Source organism: Tympanuchus pallidicinctus, unplaced genomic scaffold, assembly GCF_026119805.1.
Source record: "Tympanuchus pallidicinctus isolate F22 unplaced genomic scaffold, pur_lepc_1.0 scaffold2, whole genome shotgun sequence".
NCBI classification, from domain to species: domain Eukaryota; kingdom Metazoa; phylum Chordata; class Aves; order Galliformes; family Phasianidae; genus Tympanuchus; species Tympanuchus pallidicinctus.
Window position 1 is genome coordinate 41,996,800 of NW_026294721.1, and position 26,112 is coordinate 42,022,911.

General features: G+C 41.6%; 1 protein-coding gene across 11 annotated transcripts in view; it reads right to left on the reverse strand.

The window, feature by feature from the left end:
• ADGRL3 (adhesion G protein-coupled receptor L3) overlaps positions 1–26,112 on the reverse strand; it is a 488,842-nt gene that overhangs the window by 198,648 nt on the left and 264,082 nt on the right. For all 11 annotated transcript variants that reach the window (XM_052682231.1, XM_052682224.1, XM_052682227.1 and 8 more), the window contains exon 5: positions 13,142–13,251. In XM_052682231.1, the coding sequence (XP_052538191.1) occupies positions 13,142–13,251 (110 nt within the window). The remainder of the gene's footprint in view (positions 1–13,141; positions 13,252–26,112) is intronic.

Below are 26,112 nucleotides of genomic sequence, written 5' to 3' on the forward strand. Positions count from 1 at the left end.
AAGAAGTTCGAACTTTATGTAAGGGCTTTTTGCCCAGTGTCTCTTGGCATGCTTCCTTGGGTTTTAGATTGCTTTGTATGGTGAAGCATTACAGAATAAGATAACACTGTGTTATCTAGGCACTAAGGAAGGGCTTTGCGCTAAAGAAATTGAGCCAGAATTTCTTTTCAAGGAGAGCAGAGAGTGCATTTGAATAAGCACTAAATTCAGCAGGGGAATAACTAATATGATTGGTTTTAAAGATGCAGAAATGAATATTTTGCTGTATTATGAATGTTGTGTGAATTTTAAAAAGCCAGGGGTAGAACATACACGCTTTCTACTCCCATTTTCAGTCAACACGCTGTAGCAATTTTATAAATCAGAAAGTAAGCAAATGCTTGTGATTTTATTTTTGAAAGGCTGCTATCACAAAATACCTTTGGCTCATTTGTTCTGGCAATGTGTGCCTTAATGATCTATTTCATATCATAGCAGGCAAAGGTTTTTGCAGTGTATTTTGCAGAAGTGATGAAGATTTTTAACAGCCTGTTCTCCACCAAATTAAGCACTGATCCTGTAAACGCTTACACAGTTTAATTCAGTTACACAGTTTCCAGATGAGGCATGTGCACAGATATTTGTGTCAGTAGTAAAAATAGGCACATACTTAGAGAACGTAGTCTCCAAGATGTTAGTCCAGCTTCTGAGGACTGCTGAGCTGCAATCATCTGCATGCAAATGAGTTACAGCATTGCCATCAGCTCGATTGCTTTTTGAGAGCCGTGCTTTTATCTTGTAACAATCTTTCATGTGCTGTATTTAGAGAAATCATTTTATTTTTAAAACAAAGCTGTGCAACACAGATAAAGAATGAAAGTGAAATTGGCTTAATGAAGGAAAACGCAGATTTTCTGCAAAACCACACACCTGACACAGTACTCATCAGTGTCATGCATTGGTCTTTGATTACCAGATGGCCCCCTGCTGTGGCAGTGCACCAACTTCTTGAAACTTCAGGTAAGAAGTTACGCAGGACACTCATTAACCAAGGCCCCCTGGGAAAGGCTGAATGCTACTTGCGCTGCAAACACAGATTTCACCCTTGCCAAGACAGGTGCAGCTCCCAGCAAACTGAGAAAGAGCAGGATCCTCTTACACCGGAATTGATGTTTGCTCACAGTTTTTTCATCATGCACTATTTCATGGTCTCCATTTTCGGGTTATTAAAATAGGATATTATCCAACAAGTGGAGGCGAAGAAGGGGTCAGGGAGTTGGTTCCTGTCTCAGGAGTGGCAGCTAAAGCTGCTGAGCAACATGTGTTCCTCATTTGAAATGTATCACTCATTCTTAAAAACAATAATATGTGCCATCTGTTGCAGCCATTCATAATTGATAAGATTTGGGCTGACTTTGACTGTGAAACCCCTTTTAACATGAGTATCAACGTGCATACGAAGAAGCGTTGCAAAGCAATTTGTTGTTCCTTTCCATACATTATGGGCAACGATGACCAACTGTCCCTGGGCACACACATGCTTGTCTGAAAGCCTGATTTCTCAAGGAATTGCAAGTTGCAAGGAATCAGCATCTGCCCCAAGCAAAAACAGCCTAATAATTTGGCACCTTTGCTTCCAACAGTTAATAAACAAATTGCTAAACGTTTATATGACTGGATAGAGGGGTTGACCCTGTGTCAACAGAGCTATTAAAATGCAGGGGTACACAAAGGAAAGTATTATTTTTCTCAGATAAAGTGAAAAAATGAATTGTTGCCTTGTACACATTAGGCCTGGTTTGAGATTTTGATAGTCATTTAATTTTTGTCTCTGCAAGGAGAAGGGAGGACGGAATAGTCCCTTTTGAGAAAGAAAAATCTTTCCTTCACACTGGAAATGTCTCTCCCTGTTAACATCACTGCAGCTCAAATTTCTCAGCTCACAAATCTGAAGCCCCAGACTCATCCAGCTTATTAACCAAGGCTACGTGGATCCTAATACTGCCCTATTTCACTCCATATATCCAAATTACCTTCCAAGTCAACAAGAAAACTTCCAGGTGTTTCTGTGGGCTCTCATCAAAAGCATGTGCTCAAGGACAACTATAACTTAATATATCTTAACTCCAGTCTTTGATTGTTTTTAAACTTAAGAAATTAATTTAACTTAAGCTTTACAATTGAACCAGGATGTATTTTTAATAGGTTGAGTTTGAAACACTGACTTTTTGTTTTCAAAGCACCAGAACACAGATTTGTCACTTTATGAAAATCACTGTGTCCCCCCCCACCACAGTCATCTGGAACATATTTAATTATTGACTTCATTTAAAATGTACACAGCATGTGTTCACTCTTCTGAGTAAATCTTTAAATGGACAAAGGCCGACTTGTTCATTCTTCAAAAAGCCAGCCTTAAATGTAAAGTCACCTCTAAATTACGTTTGTGCTATTTGTATATAGCATACATAAAATGCAAACACTGGTCGAGCATTTAAGCTTGGTCTCCAAAGGAAAAGCCCTATTGAAATCAGTGCTACCACTGTGGCTAGCACACACATTTGCCTGGCAAATTGACTCCTGCATTACCACTTGTGCCTCTGCATCCCATCTCCCTGTCCATATCCAAGCCAGCCCAGGTGTGCCCATACAGCCTACAGACTTCCCAGACGTAACACATCCCACGCAGCACAAACACACCATGCGAAACGTGCTGGCAGTGCTCAGATACCACAGCATTTTCACTGCTGCATTTTAATATGGGATGCCTCTATGTTAGCTCCATACTGAGTATCAACTAATAGTCTTTCTTTTTCCAGGTGCTGCCAACCTAAGTATAATACCTGGAGCAGCAACAGGATACAAATGCAATTATACTTGAAGCAGGACTAATTTCAGCGTATGATAAGAGAAAGACCACCAGTAGTGATACAGTGTAATTTTACACCAGTGAGAGCCACAAGCCACTCTCTTCTGCTCCCCTAAGCGAGGCTAGAGTATCAGCCATTTGTCTCACAATTTCAGTGCTTTCCACCAAACCTTACCAATAATGAAAAAAAAATCTTCAACATCACTTACGTATCATTTCCTGAATTTTCAGCTCCTCAGGGTCATATTTTCAAGTCTGAGTCTGCATTTACATGCATACACAGCCCCTTTTTCATTCTGTTGCAGAAACATGGGTCTGTCTGCTCAGGCTGCATGGAGAGTGGCACTTAAACGCACCTTTGGTTGCTTCAAATAGTAACAAGGGCAGAGTAACTCTGAGCGTTTTATATACAGACATTCAAGGCAGATTTCAAGGGAAACTCAGCTTTCATTAGGGCACTGAAATGCAACAGTCTCATTTTCAAAATCCCACAGAGTGCAATATCTGCCGTCCTGTTCAGCAGAACCATTACTTTGCAGAAAGGAACATCCGAGGCTCCTGAAGTTTTCAGGTGTGTGCGTGTCTGTGTGGTCCCACAAGCCTTAGCAAGGAGCTTAAATTGAAGAATGTGCAATTATTAAATTTTAAAGCGAAAGGACAAAGGCCTGACACTGCTTGTGCTGTGATAAGAGAAGAGATGGGTGGATTATACAGGAATGTGCGAGCTCCAGCCTCTGCAGAACTATCCTGTGCTCTAAGGGAGGGAAAAAACAATAGTTTAACTGTGACAGACCATTCACCATGTGAGAGAGAAAAAGCAGAGAGTTAATGAGGCACTGCTGAATAATACCTTCAGAGAAGCAGAGAGAGAAACCAGGTAGATGTCATCTGCTGCAAGGTAAATTAAAATTATGTATCTCTGAGGATTATCAGTGAAATTTGAGGTCTGGAAAGGAATTTGCTTTCGATATTGGAAGGGATAAATACTCCATGTAAATCCTTTTATGTGGGCCTGTAGAGCGGAACAGAGAAATTAAAGATAAATGAGATTAAGGCGTTTTTTAAAACTACATTAGACATATTTAAGTTACCCATGGAGGGAAAAAAGACTTTGGGGGAGGAGATTAGTTTAGACCCTCAGCAGTACATTCATCTGGGAAAGTAATTGGAACAAATCTAATCTGAATTGCTTGTTGTCCCCCCAACCCCAAAAGCCAGACACACCTCAAAGAAACCCCTTCATGAGCAACCTGTAACAATCTTTCTAAAGCCAGGCGGTGTCTGGCTCTAGAGCTGAGGTCTTCATCCCACTTCTGAGAACAGGCCAGGAAGCTGGCATGAGCCCACCTGCAAGTCAGCATTTCCGTATTGCCCCGCCATCAGCTCATGTCTATGACAAGCTATGTGGTTTGGGTGGCTTTTTTTTTTTTTTTTTTTGTTACTTTGAGAAAAGAAAAACTCATGGGGATAAGTTGCTTTGTTTCTTTTTTGCAAAAGGATGCCTTGAGGAGAGCACCTTTGCCTTAGACTCCCACAAATCCCAGCATTTAATTACTCTTGAAAAGAGAGAGAGAAGCTAACCAAAATCAAACACCGTGCAGTCCATGTTTCTGTTTCCTTTGCCAGAGTTTGAGGTATATGCGAGTACTACAGTTTTACGCAGACCTATATTGTTATTAAAAGTTGACTGGAAACGTTGTTAGCAAGGAAAGCAGAGGAAATGAGTAAAAAAAGTAATATGTTCAGCTCCATTTGGCTCTCTTCCTGGGAGCCCTTTCAATATAAAGAAACTCAACGAAGTTGTATTTTTAGATCCGGAAAGATGCGTTTCAGTATTTTGCGCACTGAAGGGATTTACCTTAATACACTCAACATTCTCGCCCTCTCCTCCCTCATGTGCTAAAAGAAATGAACTTCAATCCTAAAACTAACCACTGGATAGAAATATTCTGCTCTCCCCATTGGCCAGAATAAAAACCAATAAATGTATTTCATTTCTTTTGTGGATTTTTAATAGCACCTGGCAAGGATGGTCCTAATCTCCTTACACTACTTGCATCAATGAAAGAAGCCTTTGCAGTATTTATTGAGAGGGAGATGAAAGGATAATAGGAATAAAATCTGGAAATATAAGTATTATCTCCATGAAGATCTGTTATAAAATGTATGAAATCTATATCAGCGTCTCTGGAGGGTGCTTGGCATAATAGCGCAATTTAGACAATAGGTTATTAAAGATGGAAAGAAATATATTCCTCTTAAGGACAACAGCATTCTTCAGAGAAAATTGGGAGGTACTGGGTTATGTTTAGACAGCAAATTGGTGGCAAATATCTAGTGGCATACTTGTCAGAAATAGAAGAGAAGCACTGGGTGGTACAAACAACCTAAAGCCAGTGCTTTCTTTACAGATAAGCATGATTGCATGGGTCAAACTGCTATGCTTTCTCACCAGCTTTGCTAACCAAATACAAATATATTTCAAAAATTAGAAAGATGTTCCACTATTTGGATATGAAATTGTACGTCACTCAGGTGGGAGAGAGAATGGATTATTAGTATATTGAGGAATTCAACCGGAATTTCATTCTTCTTTCTGCTCAGCATGGTTACAATTTCCATTATTAGCTGAGATAGTATCAGGTATTCACTATGCTGGAAATGGGTGCGACAAAGATGAATTTCATGAAAAAAATAATGACTTCAGAAAGCCTCAGGTTACTAGAAACCTGACCCAAAGATTGCTGATGTTGAAAGAAAGTTTCCCAGTGATTTAATGACCTTTGATTCAGGCCCAAAGGCAAAAGGCATTCAGACAATAGATTTAAAGATTTAAAGCAAATTTCAGTTTAAATGGCTAAACCCAGAGCAACAGTATACACTTTCTCACCAAAAATCAGCTGCTATGGGACAAGATTGGAAGGAATAAACAGTGCACTGAAGTCACATTAGGAATTAAGTTACTCCCTTAGATTCATAATCTTCATAAAATTAGATAAATCACACTATTCATCACAGTCTTCCATCTCCAGCTTCCATAATGGAAACCAATCACAGAGGCCTTAGGGAGAACTGACAACATTCTGCATCAAGAACAACACTCAGTGTGAGAAACATGACATATCCATGATGAAGTCTTCAACTTGTTTCAGGTGTCGGCCTCTGCAATGCAAATTTCGTGAGCATTACATGATGGTGGGGATACGGACATGAATGCACTCTCTCTTCCTCTACCACAGAAACCTTTTCAGATTCTCCAAAAAAAGAAAGAAACCTTCTCCCAGGTGCATTTGCTAAAAACTGTAATCAATATTAAACTAGTGTCATGCTTTCCATGCTCCCCTGTATTCCCTTCAATCTGCTCATGAATTTCTTTCTTGCAAACTTGTCACTGGTATCCATTTCACTTTACACCTACTTAGGTATTAATTGGAAAGGAAAAACCTAATTTCTTCTTAATTAAATCTGTCACTAGGATACTCAAACTTTCACAGCACAAGAAAGAAAAGATCCTCCGTATTTTCCAAACAAATGGAAAAAAGCAGATCTGAATTTCTCTCAAAAAATAACTAAGCAGAAAGCCACTTTTCTTGCTTGAAGTCTGCTTTCATACTGTGGGTGTGGAATGTGTATGGCACGTAGCCCCACACGTCGCAGAGCCTGCTGCAGGCTGCTCCTCTCATAGCTCATCATGGAACAGGCTAGTTCAGCCTTGAGTTAGAAAAGCCATTTCGTAATGCTGCTGCAAACAAATATTTTTTCTTTGGATTGAAAAACGAAAAGCCTGGAAGTAACAAAATTCTTATACTGACAAAAGGAATATACAGAGGTCTGTGGCATCCTTCTATTTATTAGTGGTTCAATTAAACTCTTCCTTCCCACCTTCTCTAATATTTTAGGTCTTCGGTGGGCTTGAGTGCAAAACCTTCAACAGCTACAGCTTGTAGGTGTTCAGCTCCAATATCAGACCTCATTTCAAGGCTTACCTCATTTCCATGATTAATTCGGAGTGCAATTTCAAAATAGGATGGCCAGAGAAGTGAGTCTCAAATATTCATGTGACTGAACGTGCACTTACTCACTGCTGTGACTCTTCCCTAACAATCTGTTCATCTGGTAAGCTCTAGAGCTATTTTTCTAAGCGGCATTAATACATGTCCATCAAATGATGGCCCTACCAACTTTCACAGCAAATGTGCAATACAACACCCGCAATCAGCTGACAAGCTCATGGGTGCCCAAGCTATAACAGAGTCCAACATTTTTCCCCTGCAGCAATATAGATCTAATCCAGCTAAGAGTGGCAGAAGCACCACAGTGACTTTTCAAATAAGTAAGCTTGAACGACTCAAAGATAAAGGGGAACACACCCTGTTGGGCATGTGAAAATACAGAACCAACATGCACTGTAAAGACAAAACACTTCAGGGAATGGAGGCTCTTTCAACACTCTCAGCCTAGTGGGTGAGAGAAAAATGACTTTTCACAAAAGTACACACTTTCTGGCACAAGAGGAGGACATGAAGTAGCATCCTTCCACCCAGAGAAAAGGACAGAGACGACCAGAGCCAGCAGGAGGTGGCCGTTCACAGAAGCATGGGGAACCATAAGAAAGAAGGGGCCAGTCTCTTAAGGAGGCTCTGTTGTGACAGGACAAGGTGAAATGGTTTCAAACTAAAAAAGAGAAGATTCAGATTGGATGCAAGGAAAAAAAAATAATTACGATTAGGGTGATGAGACACTGGAAAACTTTGCATTCACCTATGCAGATAGCTCAGCCTCCAGGCTAACAGACTCCAGGTTCCCAAAGCCCCATAATATCAGGTTATTTTAATTAAGGGCGCTTTCCAAGCAGCCATTGTATGTGTGCAGTCTCCCCATAAGCCAGCAGTGAAATGAGGCTGATAGGGGAAGCAGCAGGTCCTTTGTTTCTGCTTCCTCTGACAAAGAAGAGACAAGCAGAGCTGAGAATTTCAGCAAATTCAAAAAAGGGGTTTTGGCTGCAATGCCTGTGAAATTGTATGCCTTGGAAGAAAGGCAATTTGTCAGCGGGATACAAAGTAAAGATTCTTTGCCCTGAAATATTCATAATGGGTGCTTAGTTATTTTTTTATTATTGTTATTGTTACTAACCCACGCATGCAAATCAATTATTTAACTCCCTAAAACAAAGGACGCCTGGCTTTAGAGGGGGGAATTCGCTCTTCACTGACCAAAGTGCCAGGGGCTGTTCTTAACCTCCCAGCATTTTGTCCCACAGGCTCTGGGAGAAGTTCTTTTGGGAAAAGCAAGAACGAAAATACAGCAAAATAAAACTGGAGAAGCCGCAAACCTGTTTGTTTAACAAAACAAGGCAACGTAGGCAAGCACTGCTTCTCAACAACGGGGAAAGTGTCAATAAAATGCAAAAGGGAAAGCCTAGAGGGTCTTACAGCACCCCAGAAATCATTAAGAACAGTGTTCTTTGAAAAAAGTGGTCTCCTTACATTGATTTCGGACTGTAATTTTCTCCACCCCTTTCCCTTTTCACCAGCAATCTTGTAGCAATGAAAATATCAGTTTGCTTTCTACTGTTTGTATTCTCTTAAAAATGTCATTATTCAATTATCTGTCTATTCACTGGCCCTAAGGTCCAGCAGAGCAGATATTGTGAGCCTTCATTTAATGTTTTTAAATGCACTTCAGCCCACTTGTGATACAATAAAACTTTATTGAATTCTGTTCCCACATCACACCATCCCTCACTTTTATTGATATGTGAGTCCATCTACTCTTCCGTCTGCAATAAAAGGAATATTTCTAGCAAAGAAGTGACCTTTCCTTCTATCAATACAGCAATTGGGAAATGTGATTTCAGCTTCCATATTTAAAAAAAAAAAAAAAAAAAACTTAAGAAAAAAAGAGGTGAACAACACTCCAGAGTTGTGTTCCTTCTCCTTGTTAGCACTAAGAAACTAGGAAACTGTCTGTAAGCCCCAAAGAAACTCAATCCTTCCCTAACATTTATTAGCCTGTTTACCCAGAGGAATGAAAAGGAAGGACAATTTATCCTTTCTCAGATGCCACAAACATTTTTCCCTTGCAGGAAATAGTCCTTGGAATAGATCTTTCCAATATTAAAACCCATCAGTAGACTTGTTGCCTGGAAGAGGTAAATTATCAGCATGATATGATAGGTGAGCCCCTGCCATGCCCAGGGCATGGCTCACGCTCCCTCCTTTCGATCACTGCAGCAAACAGGCTTGTCCCTGTGGAGCTCCCTTCTTTCTTCCACTTTGTCCTGTTCTGTGCATCAGAATCTCCAGCCTCCTGCATGCTTTCCTACTCTTTAGTAAAACAGCTCAGTTTTAAAGGACAATAGTGCACAAGTTTCTCTGTTTAACTCCAGAACCTACAACCTAGGAGACAGGAATGCAGGAAAAACTGAAGTTTCACCTAGCAAACAAAATTTCCTTTTCAACAACAACATTGGGAGCCTGTGTGGTTGTCTATAGGCAAAAACGAACAGATAAAATACTTCAACACTTCCAACTAATACCGTATTACAAGCATGAATAGAATCCAAGTGCTGACGATCCCCAGTTTCAGTCAAAGAAAGTGGGAAACAACCGTCCACAAATCAGAAAATCTCCCCAGTCTGAATTTAGGTTTGACCAACCCAGAACAGTATTTTGGCCATGCCCCAAGCTCTTTTAAATAATGTCACCACAGTATATAGCATGGGTGCTCCAGAGAATGAGGGAAGGAGCTCAGTGAGCTTGAGGTATGCGTCTTCCATCTCAGAGATACAAACAGGACTACTGAGACACAGATGGCTTGAGCTGACAAGTATACAATATGAAAGCTATATTTGCATAGGCAAAGCCAGCACACTAGATTTATCAGATTATAAATAAAAAATGTGGCTACTTGCAATGACAACTGGCTCAGCAGCTCTCCTATCAGCACTGATCGTGCAAGACTGGCGTCTCTTGCTTGTCACCAGTCCCATGCATAGCAGTGGATAAACTTCTCATCTGTTTCCTGCACTGGCTCATGAGTAAAATGGGAAGTCCCTTAGAATATTACAAAGATGAAATAAGGAAAATTGTACTCCTAGATGCACTGTAGTGATGACAACAGGGCTTAAAAGCACCAGAAGAAGATATACACAAAGTATATCTAGTGAGAGTAAGACCCAGCTTCACAAAATCACCTCCATCAGGTTTCACATTTAACAGTTGTAGGAAAAGGGGAGAGGGATATGCTGAGAAATAACAGCAGAACACTGGGTCACAGGAACCCTTACAAAGTGGGCTTCTCATACACACACACATTGTAATGTAGCCAAATGTGCAGTTTCAGACATCCTTCTGCAGCTTGCCACGTCTCCGCAACTTGGCAATGGTGTCTACAATACCACATATTTAATGGAAGACCATGGAGAAGCTGCCCTGGTTGATAACTGTTACAATAAAACTCAATTGGAAGAAAACTGGATTTAGGATTTTGGTATTTCAGAAGAGAAGGAGTGGTACTTAAAAAAAAATTTGGTAACTGTTTCTGATACCAGAAAAATACAGTAACTCATGCCACTCAAGTCTATCAACATAAAACTGACTGGCGGTTCTTGTTGTGACATCCATTTTTGTAGGCAGCATCTGTCATCACATAAACTTACTGCAGGACCAGGAAAATGAGGAGAGGATGGAACTGTCTCTGTAGTCATCTCTATCTTCCCCATGTGCTGAGAGTAACTGCAGCCTCACAAAACTCTCCTTGTCAGGGGCATCTGTAGTGAGCACACAGGGATGCCACAGGGAGGGTAAAAAGGGCATTTTAAAATAGTTACTGAAGGTAAGAAAGGTCTTTCTCTCCTGAGAGGAAAAGGGATGTTTTATTCTTGAAAATGATCCATGTTAGTGGAAGAACTAAGAAATAAATTAAAAATAAACACATAAAACCACAAGAGAAATGAGTGACCCAAGCCAGAGTTTAAAGTTCCATCATTTTCTCCAAGGCAGCGTATACACTAGCACTTCATTGAGGTAAGCATCTATGGTCAGTGCTAACATCTGCTAAAGATGACTCTTAAATGCTGCTCTGTCGAGAAGCATGCAAGCTCCCCTCTGCTTCTAAGCCAGCACTTGGCTAAACTGCATCTCACCATTTACTAAAACCTTAAGGAGTAAAGCATTCAACCTGATGGAGCAAGCTGAAATTGCACACAAATTTAAGTGCCTGCTGAAATATTAATTCCTTTGTTATGCAGCTGCTGAGTCTTTAGGAGATGGCCATATGGCTGGTGCTGCTACTCACCAAGGGCTTGGTGCATAGAGCTGTGGAGCCAACACCAGTGGCTGAGGAAGGGAGACAACAGTCTGCTCCTCTCCCACAGCCATGCGCTGAAGTGTGGTTTGGTGCAGGCAGCAGTGCCAAGGAAACTGGGTCTGCAAGGACTTGGGTTGCGACCAAAACTGGGCTACAGGAGGCTGAAGAGCCTGGGCTCAGTGATAAGAACCCAATTGGTTTCCAGCACCCAGCTGAACCATGGCAAATGGGAGAGGCCTCACCAAGGGGGAAATAGATTTCATTCACCAGGTACAGCTTTGGTCCAGATACAGCGTTGCCAATCCCCTGTGCCAGGCCTCACCCTTCCCCATAAGAAGTGGAAGGCAGTAACAAAGTCAGGAAGAGTCAAGGCTATGAGAACATTTCACATTTCCCACTACATTGCTACAGGTGAACATGCACAGCTGCCATGAATGCAGTCCCACCAGCCAACTTCCATGGTGCTACACCGAGTAACAATTCATTAAGATTTGACTCAAAGTTTCCCAGGCAATGAAAGGTACAGAACAGCAAACTCAAGAGATGAGAATCCCTATTTACAGCATGTTTGTCCCTTATTTTCCACCCTAACTTCTCTCGTAGGCAGTACCTTGGACTCATAAACAAAGCAAGTGGTCATCAAAGCCACTAACTTAATTGTAGAGGTAGTTCAGCTTGCTGGTCTTGTTTTCCTCATTTCATCCAGATCATTAAAACACATTCAGTCCCTGCTGTACGTTTTGTACTGAGCAACCTCTCTCAAGAGTTATTTTACATCTTGTACACAAGGCCGATTAACACCTCAGGGCACAATATCCACATATTACCTTTCTCACAAGGCACCACTATTCCTCTTTGTTTATATGCAACAAAGGCTACAGAGGGGTACTACGTAATGGCTATTGCTTTACCAGTCCAGACTCGGGAGGGAACAGCATGCCTCATGCAAATCACAAATCATAAGAAAATACAACCTGCTACGATAAGAAGAAACCTATCCCCCCTCCCACCTTCCCCATACACACTGCTGTTTGTACAATGAAAGGCCTCATTTAGAGCAGAATACCTCCAAATGGTCTGCCTGAGCTAGCTCACTTGGTATGAGCTTGCTGAGGCAGACTTTAAGCCCTTGATGTCACACTTTCCATGAGTTTAATAGCTCACCCCGTAAAAAAAAAATCCCTTGCCACATTTAGAAACTCCACATTTTTGTGTAGAAAAACACAATACAGACAAGTTGTGCACCCATCCCTCAAAGGATGTGGACCCCTCTGCTCGGAGATGAGGGTTCAACTCTCTAGGACCATAACTGGATCTAAGAATTCGGTTCCCACAGAAAGCAAGTTCTGAGATACACCTCACTTTTTCCAACTCTGACATTTCCCATTCAGCACATATTGCTGTAAACTTACATATCTGTGTTTTTACACTCCAAAATTCAGGCTAAATGGCAAGTATGCAATTTGCCTTCATATCTTTGGAAGCTTATAAATTAGCTGTTTCTACCATCAAAAAACAAATTTCCCAAAACATTATCTTTCTGTCTCCTTAGTGATACAATACTGTATTTAAGGCACTTATCAAATGTCATCTGTTAAAAAGACATAGGTCAGCACAAAGTGCACTGTCATTCAAGTGCAAGAATGAAAGTCTGGAAAGCGGAGTTATAAGCTATCAATAATGCTTCATTCTTACTGTATGCTTTCACTAATGGGGCTTTTCCAGAAGGTGACTTGTAACTCTAACACTGCGCAGCTAGGCAAACATGGGGCATTATTAGGATGTTTTTAACGTAAGCACAAACTTTGCACAGAAGGCAATTTTTCATATCTTATCAGCTCTGTCTCATATGATGCACATAGTTTGTCATCGAGTGTTCATTTGCCCCCAAGGCAAGAACAGACAGGCTCAAGGCTGGATCATTCTCAACGTTAAATTAATTCTCTGTTAAAGAAACAAATGCAAATATATCAAGATACATACTGTAAGGGACACATTCATACTGAACCTCCAGGTATTTGTACGTCCCAGGGCAAGGGTCTGGAAACACATCAGGGCCGGCCACAACAGCACATTGGGTCCGATTACTGCATCTGAAAAGCAAAAAAAGAAAGAAAAAAAAAAGAGTTCAGAAGACAAGTCTGGCACGACTTCTGGCACAGCATCAACAGGAGAGAAGATACTGGAACTGAGTCTTCATCATCAGCTCAGGAAGCTCCCCAGGGGAGAGCACACAGGCTGATGGCGAACACTGATGCATCACATCAGCTTATTGCCACTGCTTTTTAGGCTGCCATTTTCTTGCATGCTAACTCAATTTCAGCTAATCCATACCCCTAGGATAACTCTTTTTCCTGTGCACAAAATGTGCTCTGATTTCAGAAGTGACAATAAAGAAGCAGCTCTTTCGAAAGGGAAGAGATATGGTGGCAGAACCCCTTCCCCTCCAAGTAGTTCTTACAGCACCAGGAGGCATTTCTGTAAAAGCAAACCAAAGATTTACACAAAAATGAGTGTGTGGTCCTTTACTTCTTGAAACCCCAAACCCCATCACACTGACCCCAACTAACCTCAAATATCAGCATCTCAATCAAATGAAAAGCAAAACCTAAAGCAACAACATTTGTGGCAAAGTAATCATTTTATGTTTTATGGTACACATAAATAGCTTTTACAAAATATTTATAAAACATTCCCACAAAAACAGTCATCTTGAATAACGCTGTTTAGAGCTAAGCAGAGGCTGGAAACAGTAATGCTGAGAGGAAAAGGAACTGTTCACCAAATATGCTGTCTAGAAAACAAAATAGTAGTTTTTCATACATAGTCAACATGCTTGCATTAGTTATAAATGACTCAGTGGCAAAAAAAATTCCTTCACTTTTTTTTTTTTAAAAAAAAAAAACAATCAAGGGAGAGAAAGAAATATAATTAGTCTTTGATATTTATCCTTCCTCATGCCAGAAGCAGATCTCCTAGGGGCTGGACCACTGCATTTACCTTCTCCAAGCTGCTGCCTCCTGCGACAAGACAAGGGACCTCTGACCCTGCTGCTCTTCTGGCAGAAGCCACAACATCCAGCACAGAGCTCATTTAGCTCCACAGTGGAAATGCTTTGTGTTTACCTGAGGCTACAGTTTGTCAGGCTTAATGAGGATTTTATTTGAGCCCATAAATTAAAATTGATTCATTAGTCACTGCCTTAAGCTCCATAATTTCTTTAATTTCATGGAAAGATTAATAAGAGCTGATACATTTGCTCATCAGATTCGTTTGCTGGATAACAGATAATCCAGAGGGCTGGGACATTTTCATGTTTTCTTGTTGAAAGAAGACAGTTATCACAGCAAGCAACTAGTTTTATCAGATACACAGAAAAATAATTTTTTTAACAGAAAAAAAATGGCTTTGTTGTCCTCAGCCTGACTGCTGGCAGGCAGGTGGCTTGGCGGGGACATCACAGGTAGCTAGGGCTGTGAGAGCAGGCAGCCTTCCAGGAGAGGCACTGAACAGCATCCAACTCCTCACTTTCAACAAAAAGCCTTTACCGGGCTCAACGTGCCTTTCAACAAGCAGTCACACTGGCCTAATCAATAGTTTCTCTGGGTTTGGGGACAATCCTGGCCATGCTACATAGAATAAGAGCAACGGCACAAAGAGGCATTTCAAAATTGAGTCAGGATCCGAAACAACTAGGATGTTTGAAACCAACGTTTGAAAATTCGGGTTAGAAGCCCAAATGCTTCAGGCTGCTAACAGCAACTTCATTTTAGTGTAGTGCATTTTGGGATATCATCAAAAATACAAGCACCATGAGATAACAGGTGAGGGGGGAACGCAGCAGAAAACATACATTAGCACCCTAACTCCACTAAGTGCCACAGTCTCCTTAAACATTTGCAGTGCCCTGGATGGGGGATAGCAAAACACATGATTACCCAGCACAGAAACTTCAAAAGAAGGTGAGAACAAATTGACAGTGCCACCTGGGGAAAGGCAACAAAAAACAAAATGAGGAACTCTACCCAAAATCTGAAAATACAAAGTGGTGGCAGCAGCCCATGTAATTTGCCAAGAAAAAAAATAAAAAGGGCTCAAAAAAAAAAAATCTTTCCCACATATATTTCAGCATATTTCATAGTGACAGCAAAACCATACTCTGTACTTGGCATTTTGAGTTTCTTTTTAAGGCCTCAAGATGAAATATGCCGGTTCTCATTCCGGTACACTTTAAAGGAAGAAGGCAATTTGGACTAAAAAGGTTAGAAACACTAACACCCATTCAACCATCTATTACTGTCAGACATCAGCCTACAAAAATTTTCAGGGGAGGAAAGGGTACAAAACACTCATCAATACAACCCTGATTGCCATGGTTTTGTTCTTTTTTTTTTTTTTTTCCCACTTTTGTAACAGCTTCTCAGTCTCTTTGGCTTTATCATATTTCATTCCAGAAAGATTAAAGGCCCAGTTGACACTAAGTGACACACAAGAAGTGACAGAGGAGATTCATAAAAGAAGATGCATCCAAAGCCTTGGAAAGGGAGGGAAAAACACGTAATCATGCCTTACTCCCTTCCCAGCAAACCAGCCTGCGAGCAGCACCGCTCTTCTTTCCAAATCAAGGGATTTTACACTGAATCTTGTGATTTCTTGGCACTAATGGCAAAGCGGGCTCTTCTAATATGTTCAGACAAATTAGGGCAACCACAGGCCAGGAAGAGACAACTGAGGGATATGGCAATTTTCACCTCTACCTCCAAATCCTGCCCAAGGCTCTAATTCCATAAAGTCATTACTGCGGGAAGGGTGCTTGGCATTCTGTGCCTGATGAGCTGGGCTCCATCCAATTCCTAGCAGGCATATGTCTATAACTTTTCTTATTTGCAAAATTACTTCTTCTCTGGGGCACAGAAGGTCACCAAGAAATCAGAAGAAATCAGAAAATGAAGCATCATCAGAGATCTCCCTTTTTTGTCCAAATTGAGAGACAGAAGGCTGTATGCTCAAGGAAGGAAAACACCCCAAATCCTCTCAAAAATCAGTGGGAGGTACTCAGCAGCCTTTAAGCACCCAGCATCCTAGAAACAGATCATTCACATACATGCTTTAGAGAAAAAAAACTCTATTTCCTAGAAAGCATGTAAACTGTCCCACTCACTAAAAAAAAAAGGTGGTTATGTTGTCTTTCTAACGCCATTTAATCCCACTTAGCAAGGTGCCTGTTTTATCTTTCAAATATGGAAAAATGTTTATCTTAGAAGTAAGGTGTCAATTCAGTGTAACACATGGACTGTAATAGAAAACAAGCATTATTTTTACAGAATTTCTCCCTGCTCCAGTGAAAAATGAATTTCAAGAGTTTAATGTGAGAGAATAATAAGTCAGCAGTATTTGTTTTCCACTTGCAGCAGTGGCACTGAAGGAAACATTTGAGTTCAGTACCAGCTGCAGGGCTCAACTCTGTCTGCAACTCTAAACTCAGATTTAAAAAAACAACAGCAGAAAAAAAACCCAAAAAAGCAAAAAACAAACTTCATTTCCCTTCAGTGCACTTCCATTCCTTCTCCCCAGCAACATTTTTATGATTTTTAAGTGACAAGGTCATCTTGTGCTAGCGAGGGAGAAGCACTTTCAGATATAAACAGCTGCTTATTCCTCCTCTGACATCTTTGATTTTTTCCAATGCTGACATTGTTGATATATTTACCCAAAAGAGAAAGAAAGGAAGAAATAATAGTTTGGCAGGTGATGTTTATTTTAGGCCTTTCCAGAAACTTTAATAGCACAGACATGTCAGCAGCATCAGACTAGACATGTCTGGGGTGTTATGTTTGCCAGAACAGAAACGCCAAGGCAGCAGAAAATAAAAGATCGATCCCAAACAAAAGCCCTTCAGCATGAATCATTGCAGGCACAAGCCCACGTCCCCCCACCCAGGTGGAGACCATCTGCCCCAGACAAGCAGAACGGGTGCCAGAAATCACAGGGGCAGCAATGATCATGCTGGGGAGAGCAACCAGAAAACATTGAGCGGGGCTGCAGAAAGCCTAGAGATCCAAATACCCATCTCACATCTCTCCTTGCTGCTACTGAGCCCTGATCACAGCTTGTGCTAACCCACACAAGGGGGTTTTTTCATGCTCACCAGATAAAAGAGATGCTCAACTGAGACATCTATTTTGCCTGGGCTGTATTATTTTTGCAAAGGCAAGGCAGTCATCACGTGAATGGACACGCTAATATAGCCAAGACATCAATATCCAAGACTGTTTCTCAAGGTCTATTATACTTTTCTAATGGTTTTACAGTAAGAGACAGATTTAATTCATTATCCTTCATGGCAACGCTGCAAGACATTCCTTTTCTTTTTTAAAACACAGAAATCTCCTCTCTGGATGATTGCTTTAAGAAAAAGCTTGTCGTGGTGAATAAGTCAGCCAGAAGTGTCTTCTTTCCTGTCAATATGTGGTATTTCCAAGTCAACTCTTTAGGAAGGGCCAAGATTAAAACAAAACAAAACAAAACAAAACAAACAAAAAACAAAAAACAAAACAAAACAAAAACCCGGAGAAAACAGACAGGAATTAAAGCAAAACTTTACTTTTAAGAGGAGTTTTCTGATGGATTGCAAATAAAGGGAAAAAGTAATGAGATAAGAGAGGAAAGGAAGAGGGGAAAGGAAGAGGGAAGGGAAGTAGCAAGTAGCAGAGGGTGGAGGGAGAGAACAGAACCACAAGTTTTGAGTAAAACCTCTGGTTTACCACATTTGCTTTCAATAAAACACTGCATGAAAGCAAAGCTAAATCCTCAGCATGTTTGCCATTCAAAACCAAAGAATTCCTCAACAGAATCTTTTTTCTGCCTTTGCAAAACATTAAAAGCGAAAGATCTAATGATAGGGAGATGAAAATCCAGTTCCTGGACTATTTTCTTCATTACGAATTGGTCTGTTTTATTGATCTTCTGGAGCAGGGAGAAGCTGCCTTTCCAACCTCTGCTGCGATATAATTATCTGCAGTGTTTAATGCTATTGCAGGAGAGTCCCTCTGCACGCTGCATTTTGTTGTTTTATTGACGGATTTTAATTATCTATCCAGGTGCCAGAGCTGTCAGTGAGGCTGCTGCTTCCCTGGTCGAACTAAGAGAGAGAGAGAGGCACAGAACACTCTAATTGTAGTCTCACCGAGCAGCTTGGTGGCAATATGCCAGTAAGATGCATTTAAACCGCTACGACTATTGTAAAAGCTTATGGTGTTTTGTTTGAAAAAGATTCCTCTTTCTATCGCTTCAAGCCGTTTCATTCCTCTGATTATTATTTTTATATTAAGTGAGGCACAACTGAAGAAAAGCAAACCACCAAAAGCCACACCAATACCCAGACCAGCCAAAGAGCAGAAAAATCCGACCGAGCCCAATTGGAGCTGCAAAGGTCACCGACGGGACTGCCTGCATGTGTCATGGAGAGCCTGTTCGAAGATGGAAAACAGGTCCTGGAAATAATTTAAATACCAGTTTTACATAGGGAAAAAGTATAAGAAGGGAATTAAGCTCTTGCAACTCATTGATAAGGCCCTTAAACTTTAACAAGAAGTACTTAACAGCAAATTGGCAAGATGTAATGGATTTAAGGGCAATTTGGGGCACCCTTCTGCACTGTGCCAGGGAGCCCTCAGCTTGGGGAGCTGAGCACTGACCAGCACCAGCAGTGGGACCATGGTTTTGTCATCCTCCGAGGACAAATAGGAGGATGAGCTGCCCAAGTTACTGGCTGTCTTTGGGCAAAAGATTTAGGCTGCTCCAGCTTCAAGAAGCTGAGGGCATGTGCAAGGACACATTTGCAATGTGAGCCCTCACCTTCTCTTGGATGCCAATCTGTATGGCTGAAAGCAAAACCAGGCAAGCCTTCAGGCTGTAAAAGCTCATCTTTTAAAGGACTGCATCTCCCTTTTACAGGTACTTTACTTCTTCCAACTCCATAAACTTCTGTAGCACCCTAATAAAAATCCACTTTACGAAACACTGGCAGGATATCTGGAGACGAGAGTAAACACCTAAAGCAAACGAAGCAATAAAGGGCTTGGTGGTTTAGCCAGAGTTAACACTAGTTAAAATAACTGTGAACAGAAAACAGTCTGGCTTTTAATTTGGGTTAGGAGGTCAAATTAAAGGCTCAAGGAGGTCTGGGCTGAATTTCAGCTGGCATTCCACCTTACTTTGTTTTCCTAGCTTTTCCAGCACAAGTCAGTGCAAGCTGAAGCCCATTCTTTTGGCTTCTTCAGCGCTGCCACTGGGAGCTGCGGTAGGCGGAGGAAACAGCTATCATTTTCTGATGGCTCTGAAGTGTGCTAAGAGGGCTGGAGGGTTGGCACAGCAAGACCCGTCAGAGATCACACATTTCAAGGTGGACAGAAATGGCAGCTCACATGAGGTGGGGGCTTCTCTTTCCCAGGCAATAACAAAGAGACCTCATCTTCCCCTTCTGTCATTCTCAAAAACTGTGGCTACATTCCACCTTCTCTCCTCAGAGTCACTTACCCTTAAAGCAAACCTGAACGCAAACATTCAGACATCTTCTAAATATAATATTAATAAAAGTAAACACAAAAGATACTCTGCCCTGCTGTTAAAAAGAGAAAAGAGAATCCTGTATTGCTTTCACTGCATCCCCACTCAATAACTGTCACGTTTCCGTGGAGTAAAAGGAATTGCACAGCTCATAACAGCAGCAGTGCTGCTGCTTACTGTCTCTCCCAGCCAGAAATAGGTCCCTATGAAAGGAAAAAGTGAGATTAGAGAATGCTGTCTCCAAATGAGTTCAAATAATCTGTATTCATGGTCTGGTGGGTTTAATGTAGTAGCCTTTCACCCCTGCCAATGGGGTTAAAGAAAGGTTTTGGGCCCAAATCATTTGTACTGCCCTTCATCTCAAATTTGACATAATAATTGAATGTTTGAATGAAACAAAAATGAACACGTCCAAACAGCACGAGAGGTCAGCGCCGGGCACTTCCCCAATGAACTCAGGAGCAAACTGAAAGCACTGAGGCAGTACTGCTTCCAAAGCCCAGAGCAGCCCTCTCCTCACTGCTCCTGCCAATGGCCCAACACTGAGGGGATCTTTAAGTGAAGGTCCATAGCATTCAGTTATGGAAGTAATGCCCCTCAGCCTTAGGCCAGCTAAACGAGCTGTAGGATCAACACATGGCAGGTTATGCCTTTAGCATCATGGCTAAATTTGTTCAGACAAAATAACTGTAATAATAATAGTATTAATGAATGAAGCAAATGGCCTGCCAGGGGCATGTGCCATTAACGCAGCATTGTTAACAGAGCCTGAGTTTGAACGGTACCTTGGGCAAGGGAGCCTTGGCCTGCCTTTGGCGGTCTGGAGGTAAAAATAATAATGAGAAACAAACCAAACTTTCTCACAAGAGTCCTGAAATGAACCAAATATGTTTTTGATATTCAAAAGGGATTTTTTTTATTCCAGTGTAGCCAACTCTGTCTCTTTGATCTTCAGCCCAAAGCTTGAAGAAAGGCAGCCTGCACTTTGATTCTAAGCTCAAGAGAAAGCACAGCGTCACAAAACCTTCACGCGCTTTCCAACCCAGCATTGCCTCGCCAAAGTATATACGAAAGGAAATGCTGAAAGAAAAAATATAGCCTAATCTTAGACGTATTTCTCGAGACTGCCATTGTCAAGTTCCTCACATTGTCAAAAGATAGCACCAAGCCTTCTGTGGGTGCATGCAGCCACGTGGCATGGATGGAGGGATGATGTTTTGAGCACATCTGTCTAGCAGATCCAGTGAAGCATTCTTACACTGCGCTCAACAGAAAGCCATGACAAGTCGAGGATCACACATCCCTGCTCTTCCCATCCTGTCCCACCACTCCCTCCCACTTCTCCATCCTTCATTGGGAAGTTTTCAGCACACCAGCTCCTCACCCTGCCCCACTCTCACTGGTCATCCTCTACTACTTGCACATTACATACCTTACTTGCCCTTAATTACGTTGTCAGAAAGCATACAGATTTAGATAAACTACTAGGAAGAGAATAATGGGGCTCCTGTAAAACCTCCAGTCTTTGTAAAGATGAGGAAAATGCTGTATTAGTGGGGCACTACCTATTCACTGTACAAAGACTGCAAAACTACTCTCATGGGATTAAACCTGCTGTATTTAAGAAATCTTCTTTGGAGGAAGCTAAACTCAAAGGCCAAGACTTGCAGAAAAGCTCTGCCTCCCACCACCAGTGATTTTTTCTGAAGAACTTCATTCTTGGAGCAGCTACAAAAGGGCCTAGCTGTTTGAAAATGGCCCGAGGCTCCTCAGTTCTCATGGAGAATGCAAAGCTGCTGGCTATTATGCTCTATTCAGACAATGGGTATGTAATGGAGCACATACCCACTGGGTAATCCAACCCAGATAGCTCTGTGGAAGCAAAAAAGCCCTGCCTGGGATTTCAGGGCAGCATTAGGTGGGGCAGAAACTGGGAAAACCACATTCCAGAGTACAGAACATGTCTCTCGCAAGTCAACTTAGAAGAATGTGACTGATGCAGCTCAGACATACTAGCTGAAGTTCAGGGAGACGGATGAAAGGGTAAAGATGCAGGATAAATTCATCAGATGTCGCCATAAATCATTCTTATAGTTCACATTTGTTCTCTGCCTGTCATTACATTACATTACATTCTCTGCCTTACATTTCTAAAGCCACTGGGTGCCTTGGTACACTGGATCTAATAAAAAGGAAGATAAATTTTAACATCCCTTTTTGAAACATCTTAAAATGATCTAACTTTCTTCTGAATGCTAATGGCAAGTGTTACGAGAAATGCGCTGTCTCAAACCAATTCACCAGAGCTAAATGGAGCCCTGCAGGAACCCAAAGTTTCTCAGTCCTGGTTCATCCTCCTGATGCTTCCCTCGACTGGTATAAAAGATTTTATTCCTGGCCCTAATGTTCTGGCAGCCTTAACTTTGTCACTGAATCCCACCGCTGCTTCTCCCAAAACCTCTGACTCAGGGGCGAAATTCCATACTTGAGAGAAGGAGGAAATAGTTTGGCCATTGGTAGTTTGGAAAAGAATCTGAGCTGCCTGACAGCTGCTCAGAGACACGAGATGCCAGAGGGGTCCCAGTGGAGCACTCACTACTATACAAGCGCACACAAAATCATTCAAGTTTCCCTCTCTGAAGATTCACATTTAATAAAAGAGAGCAAGCAGGATATGCAGAGAATTCTTGGGTTGTATCAGCAGCTAATGGCCTTCACTCTGCCATGATAACCCAGCAGTAACAGGGAACTGCATACACAGGGACAGCCATCCCCCTCCTCCTGCAGCAGGTGAGGAGCATGCTGCTGTATCGTTGGAGCCGCTCCACCACAGAAGCAAAGGCCTCCGTCAGAGAGAGCTTAATCCGTCGCAGGTTATACAAAACAAATGTCTGCACAAGTGAGCAATTAAGAGAGCATTCCACAGCCGGCCCTGGGACAGCCTGGCCTTGCCTTGATTAATTAGGTTCAAAGGGGCAAGGCTAACCTTCCAGTCCCTTGAGAAGGAGACCACTTAGCCCCTTTAAAAAATAAATAAATAAAAATCCAGCGTTCTAATTTAACACTTGAGCATCAGTTAAACAGCTGCTAAAACATTGAAACAATTACTCGAGACTGACCTACATTCAATTGTATCACTTTATTACATTCAGAAAAAAAAAACAAACAAACAAAAAAAACCACTTAATTAAGCTTCTGTTACTTAATAAAAGCAAATAAAATCCTACATTTTATGACAAGGAGCTGCACTGTTGCAGCCACGTGAAGCTTTTGGATCTTGCAGTGGGATTTCCTAAGAGAACACACCTACCTCCATCACACCTCTCCCTCCTGCACTCAAGGGCTAAGAAGATACAGGATATTTTGATGCTTTCTCCCTTCTCGCCTGATCCGCATCCCAGTGGGTGAGCACCATTTACAGGCCCTATGGAACAGCAGCAGTGTAATACGAGCTGGGAAGCAGGAGTGCACAACCAGGCATATGCCTCTATTGAAAATTGCACACAAGAAGAGTTTCACTAGTCCCCAAACCATCCACCTAGGACGTCTCTTGAATTGAAACATTTTTACCTCTCTGTAATAAAAGGACCAGCCTGTGCATGTGAGCCATAGGGTTCTGCAGTTTGGAGCTCCTCCCGTCCACAGGCTGATCAGAAACACCCGACTGCCAACACACCCATTTGCTTGGCACTGTTGTTCTTGTTAGCTAACGTGATTCATCTCAACAGCTCACCCAAATTAACCATGCTGCAGCACCCTGCAGGCTTACAAATCACAGAAAGCTCCGAAACCCCATAGGAACCATAAAGCTGAGCATACTGCTCTGACCTCACCTTGTCCCTCACACCTACTTTGTTCCTACTCTTTAGCAGTTTCACAGATGCATATTTCATTAAGGATCTGAAAGTAGGATTTAATTCTATATACTGTCATTAGCCCTTTGTTTATATTTTCAGAAGAACACCATTATGGGGTAAGGTCTGGTTTCTTCCCTTTGCAACGGGTTCCACTTTTTCTTGGTAATGGAGGAAGCACTTTGACAGGGGCTGAAAATGGCATCCTATCTTCCTAGTGAATGCTAGACTGCTAGAGTTCAAAACCAGGCAGACTCCGTTGTTATCTGGCTTGGAGATTTGACCCCATTTATGTATAGGTGAGAGCTGCAATGGAAAAAAAATGAGACATTCAGTTCCATGTAATGCCATTAAAATTGTCATGACTTCAAATCCTGAAGCACTTCAGTAGTCCATTTTGCAGCCTGGTTCTTTGAACTATTTTGACAGTAAAATAGAAGAACGGTGGTGAATGGTATCTCAGGTGCTGCAATAAGCAGTCAAGGTGAGGATGTGTCAGCTTCAGGGTTAAAGAAACAATCCTTATACTCACTACTGTTAACCCTGACAAACTAAATATAATAGATGACAGTCAACATTTTATTTTCTTCAACTGACCAATTAAGAAATCTCCTTTGTCCCTAGCAAGCCTCCTATCTGTCAGTTCCTGGAAGCACACAGCCCAGGAAGGAGATGCTTCAGCTCTGCAGCTAACAACTACCTCCCCTGCAAGTGCCAGGGGCTCGGGCATTGACACTGCGGCCTCTGCCTTTACAAATATTCTAAAACCTCACTCAAAAATCCAGGATCATTTCACATATTCCAACATGATTGAGTAAATAAATAATGCTATGAATGCACTGCACACCATTGTCAAACCATTTGTCATTTCCGATCTTTCACTGCTCATGCAGTAAAACTATGCAGGATTTTATTCCAACCCCCCTTGCAGGTGTGATGAATGCTTTATTTATCCAGCAGCATTTCATCATGCAAAACTGTTACCATGCAAATATAGGCCTTTAGGTCCCTGCGTGGTGTAAGCAGAAGGTGTAAAGAGAGGTGAAGACTAGAGGCAGTGCCATAATTAAAGTCAATGGGGGAATACAGCTCAGCTAAAATTGGGAAAAGTATGCCAGAGAGAACACACTTCTCCAATAAACAGTTCCACTCCCCATCATAATGCAAGTTAGAAAACATGGACCTGATCTCTAACACCATTTCAGAGGTCAGTGTGACACTGTCGGTCCATGCTTAGCTTATCAATGCACTCATCACATCGGTACTCGGTACTCAATGTTTCTAGCAGGTGGATTATTCCCAGGTAGAATTGACTCCTATTGACTCCTATTGACTCTTCCCAGTAAAAACTTTGACTCAGGAATGAAAAACCCATAAGTAGGTGCTGCTCAAAATCACCATAGCTGAATGAGCGAGGTAGCAATTCCCTTGAGCAGCCTCTTCTAGAGGCTGGAAGACCAGGCAGGGAGCAGCAATGGGGCTCTCCTATGAGTTCTGCTATGAGACATTAAGCATCACTCTTATTTCTCCATCTGGAAAATGGGAAGCATTATGCTGACCTCCCTCAAAACCTTTTGAGATCCTTAGATGAAAAAACACTGTTATTGACTGAAGTAAATCTACTGCCTAATGCTGCTGAGAGACCTGCAAGGACTCCTCTGGAAGCAAAACACTACTGAGATTAAGAGCATCAGAATATGCCCTCAGTTTCTACTTTGCATCACAGTCACCACAGCAAGACTCGGAGTGCACAGAATGTATGGAGTGCACCAAATGCATCCCTGTATTACAGGAGCTTCACATTCGTTTGAAACAAGCCAGTATGTAGTAGAGGCACAAAAGAACATCCCTGCACAAACTGCCCTAAGAAGGAGTCTCTGAAGAGCGCAGGAGCAAAATCTCGTTGACATAATTTTCCTGGCAACTTCTGCTTGCCTTAGATGACCTGCAGCAAAGGCTCCCACCAGGTTTCATATATTTGAGCTAGTGGGAGAAAACAAAGGTGAGTGAAACAGCTATGGGTTGATTTTGGATACCTCCATATCAAGTCACTGATTCCACCACTTCTTTTAATTTCAAGGAGGGGGGGTGTTCAGAGAGAACTGTGTAAAGACATCAGAATCATGTTTATTGCCTAAGCAATAAAAGATTAAAATTGACAAATGGAGAGGTTTTTGGAGACACAGATGCTACAATCATTTTAATATAATTTGGATTTCCAAATCAGTAATTACTCTATCACATATTTATAATTTTGTACATGCTACTAGAAATGCTGATGTCTTTTTCTATGCATAGTAATGAGCAACAACAAGGGCTGTTAATATAAAGCCTGTGATGTTTGTATTCATATGTAAATAGGTTATGTAAACGTTTTAGACATTTCTCACTAAAACGCTGAGTTCTACTCAAAGTGGCTCTATTCCTAAGCTAGAAAATCACACTCTGTACAGAAATTGTTTGCTGGTCTGTCAGCAGAACTGCCAAAGCAGCGTGCTGAATTTATAGGAGGATTTACACCTCTCCATTAGT